Source organism: Ziziphus jujuba, chromosome 10, assembly GCF_031755915.1.
Source record: "Ziziphus jujuba cultivar Dongzao chromosome 10, ASM3175591v1".
Taxonomy (NCBI): domain Eukaryota; kingdom Viridiplantae; phylum Streptophyta; class Magnoliopsida; order Rosales; family Rhamnaceae; genus Ziziphus; species Ziziphus jujuba.
Genome location: NC_083388.1, coordinates 14895814 through 14908174, shown reverse-complemented (window position 1 = coordinate 14908174; position 12361 = coordinate 14895814). Strand labels below are relative to the sequence as shown.

The window sequence follows — 12361 nt, the reverse complement described above, 5'->3', positions numbered from 1 at the left end:
CACTTTCCAAGCTTGAGTGCACCAAATTATCTTTGACCCATACGATAATCTTGGATTGTTGAAGAACTTTTAGATGCTAATAGTCACCGCTTTCTAGAATGAGATAATTCTGAGTTTCTACACTGTGCAAGGCAGTCCAAGTTTAGCTGAACGACGTACATGATTATATTTATGAATTTTAATGCTTACTTCCAAATTTTTTTTAATGAATATAATACTTCCAAAATTGCCATTGAAGAAAGTGGGAATTGATTGACTACAAAAAGGAAGAGATTCTATTCCGTATTAATGAGGTCAAACAACCGACCAGTGGGCAAGCCAAACCAAATCCACCAACTATTTCAGAAAGAAGAACAATAGAATAGAAATGATGGAAAAATTCAATAAGTCTAATTCCCAGTGTATAACATGAAAGAAATGAATAAAACTATAATATGAAAGAAATGGATAAAACTATCATTTTAAAGTATTTATAATTATCATGTTACTAATTTAAATTGAATTTAAAATTTACTTAATACACCTCTTTTTATATTTTTTATCTTTTTGGCGGAGGGATTAATTAGGTCAACTTGCAAGGATTCCAATCCATCTTCACTCCCCACCATTAAGCATTCAAAAAATTTTGGGCTGCTGCTATATGATCACCTATTAAGATCAGCATGAATATGGGAAATAGAAGAGCAAATTACATGACACAGCTGCCGTAAGTGGCGTAGATATGGGACTGCTAATGCTAATTTAACCTGCCAACTGTAGCTTCTAACAAAACAAAACGGGTAAAGGTAAAAAGGAAAGGATTGGGAAGGGAAAAAAAAAAACAAAGGAAAAGAAGTAGAAAGACAAAAAAACACATATAATAAAATGAGAGAGATAGCAAAACAAACTTAGACCAGCACAAAATCATCACAATGTCTCCCATGGATTTAATTCTCCCCCCAATCCTGATCAGATTTTGAGTTGTTCCAAGCTCTGCACTGTCTCCACCTCTTGCGGATTGTTTACAGATGTGCTTCCAGTTTCCTCTCTTTGAGCCAGTAATTTATTCTGCATATTGGGTGCAACAATGGCAGCAGGGTCTTCTTTTCTAATGGCTGGTGCATCTTCTTTTCGAACTGGCGGAGAAGCAAATACAGGAACGGCCTGCCTGATAGTTACAGGCGGAGCAATTCGTACATGTGGGGGGCGCATCACCTGGCAGGGCACGGCAGGAGGTGAAGGGCGTGGTGGGGCAGAAAATACAGGCACTGCAGTTCTTATTGTCACTGGAGGTGCAACTCCATGGCAAGGTGTTCTTAATTGACGAATGGGAACATAAGGAGTTGCTCCTGCGGCAGGAAACTTCAGAGGACGGGTGGTTGCATGACCTTCTGACAAAGGACTGTCATTAACTGCATTTAACTGGGGTCTGCTTCGAGGAGCTGCCTTCTGACAAATTAAAGGGAGAATTTTTGATGTGGTAGCAGGAGGTGGTTGTGGACTAGTTGGTCTTGGGCTCTGAACAGGAAACTTCTTTGGAAAAGGTATTGGAGCGTTGGGGTTTGCCATTGCTATTTTTTCCTTCAATCGATATATCTGTAATGCCCGAGCTATGGTAATCTGTTCCAGCTCATCATTGTTTTCCGGTTCAGGAGAAGAGCTTGCAGTATCTTTTGCCACTGTCCAGAGAAAAAACATGTCATCAGAATGTAAAAGAAACGATATCATGCAAGTTTACAGTTCAATTTGAAACCTGACATCTCAAAGTGGAACTATAGCTGATCCTTTAGATATTAAGAAAAAGACGTTATATCTGCGAAAGAGAAGCATGATCCTAATATACCAAATAACAACAAAGAAAGAGAAGCATGATCCTAATATACCAAATAACAACAAAGAAACACAATACACGAGTACAATATGACATCATGACATGGAAATGCCAGTATACCACAGAACATAAAATATCAAATGAGACCCTCCAAAACACCATTTGGTCGAGGATCCATCTTATAGTTATCCATTAAAAGATTGAGACTTCACCATCCCTCCCACCATGCAAAGACCATTCCCTCTGCTCAAACCATTAACAAATACTTAACTAAGAAAATTGGACAGAGACTCACATTGTTTCAGAGATGACCATGCTGCCATTGCTGCATTTTTCTCTGCTTGTTTTTTATTTTTGGCAGGTTCTCCTGTGAAAGTAATTCCAGCTAGTTCTACAGTCCCTGTAAAAACAGGTAGGTGCCCAAGGCCCGACCTGTATGTTGTGTATTGGGGTAATGGAGCTCCAACTCTTTGAGCAATTTCCTGCAACAGGTTCTTGTAAACCCCCGTCTCATCCTGTGCAAAGTGAAGCATAATCAATTTCTAGACAGCATAACTAGCTAAAGCAGCAAGCTATGTATACCAGACAATTGTTACAAAAAAATCAACGTGATAGTAATTAAACTGTCTTAAATAGTAAGAAAGGAATAAACAAACAAATGCTACTCAAACTTGTTGGGACATAAAACCATATTTGAGTGCATGCTTGTGGTAGTTTCACACACCAAGGTATCTATAGCACTATATAATGGTAATTTCAGTTGGTATCCACTTTTTTTCTTTCCAAAAAATAAAAATTGCAACCTAAAAATAATTATTTAAGGCTGACAAGAAGCTACTCTAGCAGTTACTTTGGTTCTTAGCAGAACCATTTCATAAAGTTACAATCTTAAACAAAATTTTATATGTAGTTACAACTAACAACCATGTCTAATGGTTATTACAAGTATATTTACCAGAAAATGGGACACTTGTGAGATAAAGAATAGAAACAACATAGATAATAGAAAGAGATATAAGATGAGAGATAAGTTCAGCTGTAAGCCTGTAACAATAGCCAAACCATGTTGACAATCTATATGTAGCAGAAAGTAACAGGTTTAAATATCCCACCATTTTTCCATGCCTTTCCTTTACCCAGCAGTGTTAACGTTTAAAATGCTTTTTAATTGAATAAGAGTAAGTAGCCAGAAGTAACCAAATTGTAAAGTAGAATGGCAGCCATAAAGTGAAGACCGTAATAACTAATTATGCAAGAACCCACAGAAGTTAATATAAACAAGGACTGAAACATTTGACTGATGAACGACAGGGTGAATTTTCAATGAGTATTAATTAGACCAATGAAGCCTAGGTGAATGTTCGGTTCATATATTAGTTCTTGTGTTTCCTTTTTTAATTTTCTTTTTCTAACCACCCTTCACAATAAGTCATTAACATCTGTCTGAAGGAAATACTGCATCAAGTATATTCCAGATTCTTAGAAGTCATCATATGAGGAAGGGAATATAAAGGCAGACTGAAGATCATTCCATAGATCAACCATTCAGAGAACTTTACGAGCAAATTGAAGACATTCAATTCTAGTGTCTTCCCAATCTAAATTAAGAAGCACACCACACATTGAAGATATATATTTATATCTAAATTCATTCAAGAGCAACATCAGAAAGCAGGTACGAAGACATAAACCCTCTGCCCCAACCAACCAGGCCATGAAACGAAATACATTTAGAAACAAGTAAATCATATTGCTTCAATATCATACGAATACATAAAAACAGATATCTAGACACCTGATCAGCAACTTCCCAGAACCTGGTACCCACTCTGGAGGACTAGCATTCTTAGGCACAGTAAGGATTTCAACCAAATTGCACAACTATATGATTACCCAAGAAATATTCTTATGTTCTCCCCAAAAGGAATGAACTATTAAACAGCTTAAAAGCGCAAATATGTCAGCATAGCATTTCAAATCTGCAGTCCACATAATCAAGGCATTGCATATGGTATATACATCACACTAAACCCAATTTTTTCAAGGAAATTTCTTCATATCTTCCCAGGAACACATCAGACAGTCAACAAAAAAACATAGGCACATATCAATCCCACTAAATGTTGAACAAATTTTTTTATGACCAAAGTACCCCTCATTTTGAGAAATTTATTACGACTACCACTAAGATTAAGCACAGCTGGTTGGAAACTATAAAGACAAAGAAAACCCAGATGGGTGTGAATAAAATAGGCGTTTTCCCACTAAGAAGCTTCTCCATTTCTAGCGGAGTCTCTTTTTAAATTATTATTCATACATTTTATTTGACAGTCAGTCAGAGAACTCCCACTACTTTTATTCCTAGAGCCCCGCCCCACAAAAACCACAACAACAACGAGGACATTTCTGACATTTCACAAACTCGCTCTACCAACCACACATCCGCAAACTCTACCTCGTCGCCGGAGATCTAAATCTCCGGCGATCACAAAAAAAAAGCCCAAAACCCACCCTTGTGTGTGGATGATAAGCAGAACCCAAAAAACAAAAACTAATTTATGAAAATTTTTCAGTTCCAGAGCCATGTCTCTTTGAAGACATTCAATGATCACTGAGAAAAAAAAAACGAAGATCAAAGACAGGGCATGTGACAGTGAAAGAGAAACCAAAATAACACAGAGAGAGAGAGAGAGAGAGAGAGAGAAAGAGAGAAACCCTAACTAGGAAACTGACCAGGATCCTAGCGGCAAGAGAGTGAGAAGGTCCACGGTTAGAGAGAGAGTTGAGAGCGACCTCAGCGGCAGAGTGCTCGGCCTGACGCAGAGTAGAGCAGTAGTGGGGGCTCTCAAAGGTCTCGCCGTTGAAGTTAACGGTGGCCTTAAACCTCGGCGCGTGGTCTGGACCTTCCCTAATGCAGGTGTAGGAAGGGAGGTTGAAGCAGCTCCGCTGGGCCAGCTCTTGAAGCTGGTTCTTGTACATTTCGGCTTCCGATTTCTTTGTTCCTCCTCAGCACTCCTCCACACTCTGTTTTTCTTCTACTTCTTTTCCTTTTTTTCTTTTTTTTCTCCCCGTCAGAGCTCCTTACTGAGCTACAAATTGGGACTCTCGGCAAAAATGGGAGTCCCGGAGCCAGATCGGATCGGGTGGGTATCAGGTCGTAAAATGGATGCGTTTTCGGCTTCCAGTGTCGGGTTTCGGTAGGTGGCCGGAGAGAATGAAGGTCCGGCCAAGATCAAACGGGTTTTAGGGTTTGTTTTTCTGAGGTTGTGAAATGAGAGAGAGAGAGAGAGAGAGAGAGAGAGAGAGAGAAGGAAGAGAATGGGTGTGAAGCTGGAAAAAAGGCAGAGAGAGATAGAGAGAGAGAGAGAGAGAGAGAGAGTGAGAGTTTAATTTTTTTGTTTTTGTTTTTGTTTTTTTGTATTTTGGAAGTAGAAAATTTTATTTTTGTTTTTAGAAAAAGGGAAGAGAGAGATTATTTATTTTAATTGGGGGGGAATTTATTAATTGCTTTATTGCTGGGAGTCAACTGGACGTTAGGCTGCATGGATGTGATCTTTTCCTAGATTTTCTAAATTTTTGTTTTCTTTTTCTTTTTGTTTTTGTAATTATCCTGCTTTTATTTTTTATTTTTCTACTTATTACTTGATTTCCCGCCCCACACCATTTCTCATTTATTTTCCTAGTCAATTTGGTAAATTTCTTTAATTCCACCCACAGTTTCCAATTTAAATTATTTTGACACTTTTTTTTATTAAAATTTGTTACATCACTTAAATAGACTCATCCACTTTGCAAGTGCTATAAGGGTTTATTTTTATTTTGAAATCTTGTATAATGTATTAGAATTTGTAACTTAAAGAGTTTTTTTTTTTTTTCCACCATTACCTTTTAAATTTTTTATCAGTTCACAATTTAATCTCTAAATTTGTTATTTTTGGCATTATATATTCTGAACTTTATAAAAGAAAATGCCGATGTATTCACTAACCCTTAAATAATAGCATATTTTTAGCTTTTTAGATATTTATTTTGGCATGTTAAAATCTGAATCAAAACTAATTGATGGAAAGAGAAATCATCTAAGTCACTAACAAGAAAAAAAGAAAATGTCTGTGTTAAAAATGTTAATGGTTAAAAAAAAAAAAAAAAAAAAAAAAGAGAGAGAATTCAAACTTATAACCTTTGAATGAAAATTGGTGGTTTTATCTTATTTTTCTTTATGGTTATGTTTTTTTAACATTGTGCAGTGTCTTTGAGAGTTATTTTTTTTCCCCCTTTCATATATATTATATGAAAAGGTTGGAGATTTTAAATTTATGATTATTGTTTGAGCAAAGCTTCTCAGGAAAATTCAAATAGATGATCATTGTTTGAGGAAAACTATTTAATGGTTTTTGAAAGAAGGAAATGATACAACACTTAATAACATGTCTTAATTTGATAGGGCGCATGAAATGAATAATTTAATATCACTCCAATTGTTTTCAAAATACTCAGAAAAATTCAAATTTATGAATCATTATTTAAGGAAAAACGAAATGATACAAAGCTTAATTGCATGTCCTAATTTGATAGGACGCATGAAGTGAATAATTCTAAATCACTCCCATTGTCTTCAGAATATTATTTAACCACGTAATTTGAAAACTGATTTTAAAAATAATATTTTATATCCATAAAAAGTTATTTTTGTGAAGGGTGCTTTTTAATTTTAAAATTAGCATTTCTTTTTCAGTGAATATATAACTCATAATTATGAGAAGTGCAAATTTTTTTTGAATATAATTATAACTAATATGCTAGTAAATAAATATGTTATATTCATATAAAATATCCAAATAACATTTAAAAGGATAATGCATTAAAATCTATAATGTTTGAGATATGTCGAAATAAATAAATAAAATTATTTATGTAGAAGGAGCGGCGTTAAATTTGTTGGTTGAAGTGAAGCCCACATGACAGTGTTACTTGTTAGAGATAATGTGTAAATGTGGACAATGCAAAGGCAGCACACCATTACTTAAATTAAATGCATGCATACATTACATACATGCATACATATAACATATATAAACATAAATACAATACATACATAATTCATACACAAAATCCCTTATTTAAGTGATTAGAAGCTTTGGTTTTGTATCTTACTAAGCATATAAACGATTTTCACGTGAATTTATTTAGGGCATAGAGATTTAAAGCTCAATTTGTTGACTATCCGTGGTTTTGCTTTATTTATTTATTTATTTATTGTTTCAGATTTGTATAACCCATAAAAAAGTTGCCGAATTGAAAGTAAACCAAACCATCAAATTGTCCCCTAATCAAATCCACGTACAAACGGTTTGACCAAAATGATGGCTCTTTATGGGTATGATTTTGACTCCCTCATATACCTCCCTATTTTTGTAGGTGTATTTTGCACTATTGCAAACAAATTAAGAATAATGTAAATCACGCATTTAGAAAGTATATACAGACAATGAGCTTTTAAAATTGCAGGTATCCATGTGTCTGGTGTTAAGGCTATGGGGGTAGTTTATTGGCATGGACCAATATCCAAGTTGGTCCCTATGAAAGCTAATGTTTTAGTTTGGGCCATACCCTATTAAAAAAACAAAAGGCATAATAGATGATGATGTTGCAAATGGTAACATGTTTTTGGTTATCACTTATGGTTGTAAATTGTAATACACCGAAAGAGAAAATATTGATGATTTTGTAATGAGATGTCATGGGACATGGGATATAGCTTCATGATAAGAAATTTACTAGCTACTAGGTTTGTTTAGATGTTGGACTAAATTTAAAATAGTTCAATTAAAGTGAATATTGTCTAACATCTAAAATAGGTTGCAAGCAGTTTGATGGTTGGAACATTGTTTTAAAAATAATTTCTAAAACCCTGCCATAAGCATGCTTTGAGATGAGATGCAAAAAAAATGTTGCTGAGGTTTAAAATTCAAGACATTGAACTTATGAGGTGTACGCCTTGGGCGCAAAAATTACTACTTTTTTTCTTGTTGGCCTAAGGTTTACACCTCACATGTATAGTTAAATCATTTTTTTTTTTTTTTCAGAAACCTATCTTATCTTCGTTTAAAACATTGGATTATTATTTGTAATTTTTGACAAAAGAATTTAAAATATCTTTTATTGTAGATTAATTTAAATATCTGTGCTTTATTAAATTTACATTTGTTTTAATAATTTTAAACATATTATATTTTTTAATATTAAATTTTGAATACTTAAAAAATATGAGATTGATTTAATGATAAGTCTTTCAAATCCATCGTATGACATTGTGGATTTGAAACACATTTTCCTTTTCTTTAGGGTAGAAATTATTGTAATTTAATAATCAAAAGAAGACGAAGAAGAAGACCAAGAGCTACTCTTCCATACCACAACAATTTAATTACTTAGCTGAGATTTGAATGCTATGTATGTAATTCCTTTTTTTCTATGCTTGTTTTTGACTTTTTTTTATATGCTTTTAGTTTTGAAAAGTCAAAAGAGATTTGAAATGAAGCAGTCAAGCATAGTTATATTAAAGATGAGTTATGTTTAGGATGATTGTTAGTGGTAACAAATAATAATATTTATTTTCATAAAAAAATAATATTTATTTTTTTATACAATTTTACATATCATATATTATGACATAAAAAAAAATGTTATGCATATGTACATAATTTTTTGATACCCAAATATTTACATAAATGTGTTTGGGTCTAAAATGAAATTTTAAATTTTTTAAAATCATTGACAACGATTTTGAGTCCTTCTATCTTTAATGATAATCAATACATTTTTCATTGAATATAGAATCACCAAATTTATTTGCTAAATATAGATTCTAAACTTATGTGAACAAGCATATGATTTTATCAACTATGAACTACACAAAGATTCTAAATATATATATATATATATATATATTTACACTTTATTATGATATTTTAGGACAAATTGAAATTGCTTCAGCATATGATTTTATCAACTATGAACTACACAAAGATTCTAAATACATATATATATATATATATATATATATATATATATATTTATACTTTATTATGATATTTTAGGACAAATTGAAATTGCTTCCTTAGGATTTTTTTTTTTCTTTCTTTCCTCTCGAAAACAAATTGAAAAGATGTATGGAAAATAACCAAAATATATATATAGAATGGTAAAAGCAAAGGGAACCTAAAGGGCTACCCCATTGTCTTGGGGTGGGGCAGCACATACGATGGGGAAGTGAACTCTAGTTCTACTCTTACAATGAATCACGTGATGTGAATCAATAGTCACGTGCCCGCCCATTGTATGAGACTATGAATATGTGGCAGCTTCCACATTTTTTTTTTTATGAAAAATAAAATAAAATAATGAATTAGAGTATGGCACTTCTTTATGAATTATATAATACGTTGAATAATAAAAATAATAATAATGATAACCTAAGGATGTATAATTACAACATTGTTCCTACTCCTTCGCGAAGCTATTTTATGATGGAAGTAAAACGTCAAGGCTTTTAGCAAATGTGGACAGGTTTTATGGTAATTAAATATTCACAGAAATTTACTCTTTTTTTTTTTTTTTTTTTTTGATGAATACAGAAATTTACTTATTTATTAGTTAGTTGAGCAGAATAATTTTAGCACTAGGCTAATGGAACCCATTTGAAAATATCATTCATGGTCATTATAAGTAGAGTATGGCACTTTTTTTTTTTTTTTTTTTCCCTAATGGAAGAGTATGACATTTCTTTATAAATGTTATGGTCCATTCAATAATCATAATAATAATAAATAATAATAAAAATACAAGGATATCAAGTGTAACAATGGTAATTTATTATCAAATTATATTGATTTAGTTGATAAATTTTGTTATATTAATGATTAAAAAAAATCATAATTCAATATATTGGAGTGAAAAAATAGAATAATGATTGTAATTGATAAAAAAAAATATATAATGCTAATTTATTTAGTTTAAGCAAAATGTGAAGGGACGCTATTGTAATTAGATAACATAAAAAACTTCCCGGTTCATTATCATGGAGAAGGTAAGTGGGAAACAAACTTTTTTATAATCTCCGAAATTGATGAAGTTTGACTAATGAGAATTCACGAAAATGCCACCACAAGAGGTTTTTAATGCTTTTGACGAATGGGTCACACAGTACCAATTCCACCATCAAGACTATGCCCAAAAGTTAATGACATACTTTGAAAACCCTTCCCCACTCATTTATTTCTTACTTTTTAATATTTTATTACTTTTTCTTCTCTTTCTTCGTAATAATAATAAAATTTATTTTTTTGTTTTTGTTTTTCATGTAGATTGAAAATCTGGAAAAGAAAATAATAAATATATAATTAGGAAAAAAGGAAAAAAGTGCAATCCAACCGAAGGAATCAGAATCATTGGCTTCTTGAGTGCATAATTTTTTAAGTTTTGAAAAGGATATTCACAACCCCGTTTGAAAATGATTTTGTTAGAAATTTTTTTTTTTGTTTTTTTAGAAAAAAATTATTTGGTGTTTATCTGTAAAACTTACCCATGAAAAGAACTACTGTTCACATTTTAAATTAAATTGTTAAAATTGTTTTTATTCATTTATCATAATGGAAGTATTTACTAAACAGAACTCATTTATGTTTGTATTGACTTTGCCATACTACATTAACAGTGGCATAAATTTTACACCCATCTCTATTTAATATGAAAGATCCATATTTTGACTAGTTAAATGAGTGCATAAAGATTGTTCAAAGGGGAAAAGAAAAAAAATGTGTCTAAGAAATATTAAAAGATTCTCAGCAATATAAACAATTCTAGTCCAAGAAGTTTAATCTTTTAGGGAAAAAAAAAGTATAATCTAATTTTATTCCAAGTTTTGAAATTAACTTTTCAAAATATATTTTTATTTTTGAAGAATATAAACCTATATATATATATATATATTTTAAATTCTACATGTCAAAAACAGCTACTAAATATATCATTGATAATTTTAATTTATAAAATAAAACACTGTTTGACGAAATGATACATTACAAATATTAAACTAATATCCTAAAAACTTGAGCTTTTAGGTAAAAGAAGATTATAAAAAAATTGAAGAGTGACATTGATGAAGGTTTTAATACATTATATTCTAAAACTAAGAAAATTGAAGAAGTAATGGTGACCACTCATTGTTCAAATAATGGTCAACAAGAGACTTGTCCAACTTTTATTACCTTTTATGGTTTCTTAATTACAAGCTTACAAAACTGAGAGGGTGGTGACGTGGAAGGCTATTTCTTGAGCTGTCATTAATCCAAACTTCGCAGGATGACCATTCCTCCAATTAATACGTCTTTCATTTTTTATTTTTTAAAATTTTTTTTTCCCCCTCGGGTTCACTGTTTTCATTCGAATACTTCTTGGTTTTTTTTGACAGCACTGTGATGGCGTCTCTTAAAAATCACCCACCACCACGCAAAAGTTTTATTTAATAAATCTTTCTCATACTTATTTATTTATTTATTTTTATGGAAAACTACAAAAAGGAAAAAAGAAATAAAATAGAAGATAATCCAGGACTGTAAAGAAAAAGACAAGGATCTTTTAAGGAGCTGGGGTTAAGAAAACACTGCAAAAACCCATGTGTGTAGTCAATGGTGAACACCCCAATTAAGGGAAAAAAAAGAATTGGCTAAACATGTATGATCCGACTCTGGGACCACATTAAATGATTGCACAGCCATTTTGCGCATGCCTCTTTGGAAACCCATTTTTGATTTCCATGTGCTAATTCAAACTAATAAGAGCGTAGGCTGGTCGTGCCTGAGTTTCAAAACTTTCTCTGCCCTGGAAGTTAATTTCTAATGGAAAATAAATCTTTCTTTCGGATTGAGACAAATTGGTTAGGGCAAGTCAGAGAAGAGTTGCAGATTATAGATAAACCCACATAACCAATTGGCTTTCTACTCTGGTACCATCGATCCAATAGATCCAATTTAGAATGCATAGCATACCATCGATACGATAGATGGAATTTAGAATGCATATTTGGCATACTGAATTACTGATATAAAATGGTGAAAAGAAAAATGCATTTCCTACTCGTTTGTTTCATTATAAAACATTGGAACCAAGCTTTTACTTCCAGACCATTGATTTATCAGAGCCCAAAAAGAGACCATGGGAAGTAGATAAGTGATTGCTTGCTTTATAAGTATACCACCCAAAAAAAAAAAAAAAAAAAATTTTCTGCTTTTGGATCATCTTCTTCCAAAACTTGGATTAGTTCTTTTTGGTTTTTTGCCAAAAAGCTTACAACCAGAAGAGCTTCTAGCCAGCAGCAACAACGTACAGAAAACGTTTTCTTTTTATCAATTTAAAAATGGGTTAGGCTCTTTAATGACTTTCCCTTTCCATGCTGCGAGCCTGACAGGAAGGACTTCATTTGGCAGATTAGCATATGTCTAAATACACAGAAAAGACGTTAATAAACAAGTAGAAATGTCATTCAAGCAC

At 32.2% G+C, this 12361-nt stretch overlaps 1 protein-coding gene across 2 annotated transcripts; it reads right to left on the bottom strand.

Annotated features, from left to right (window-relative positions):
* Nucleotides 1-607: 607 nt before the first annotated feature.
* On the bottom strand, nt 608-5232 carry LOC107411375 (double-stranded RNA-binding protein 2). Of its 2 annotated transcripts, none has more exons than XM_016018951.4 (3): nt 4532-5232; nt 2106-2325; nt 608-1658 (listed from the first exon to the last, which is right to left on the bottom strand). In XM_016018951.4, the coding sequence occupies exons 1-3, from the start codon at nt 4787-4789 to the stop codon at nt 949-951; spliced, it is 1188 nt and encodes a 395-aa protein (XP_015874437.1). In that variant the 5' UTR covers nt 4790-5232; the 3' UTR covers nt 608-948. The 2 variants fall into 2 exon arrangements, with proteins under 2 accessions (XP_015874437.1, XP_015874438.1); XM_016018952.4 differs by having other exon boundaries at nt 4544-5229.
* Between the last annotated feature and the right edge of the window lie 7129 nt (nt 5233-12361).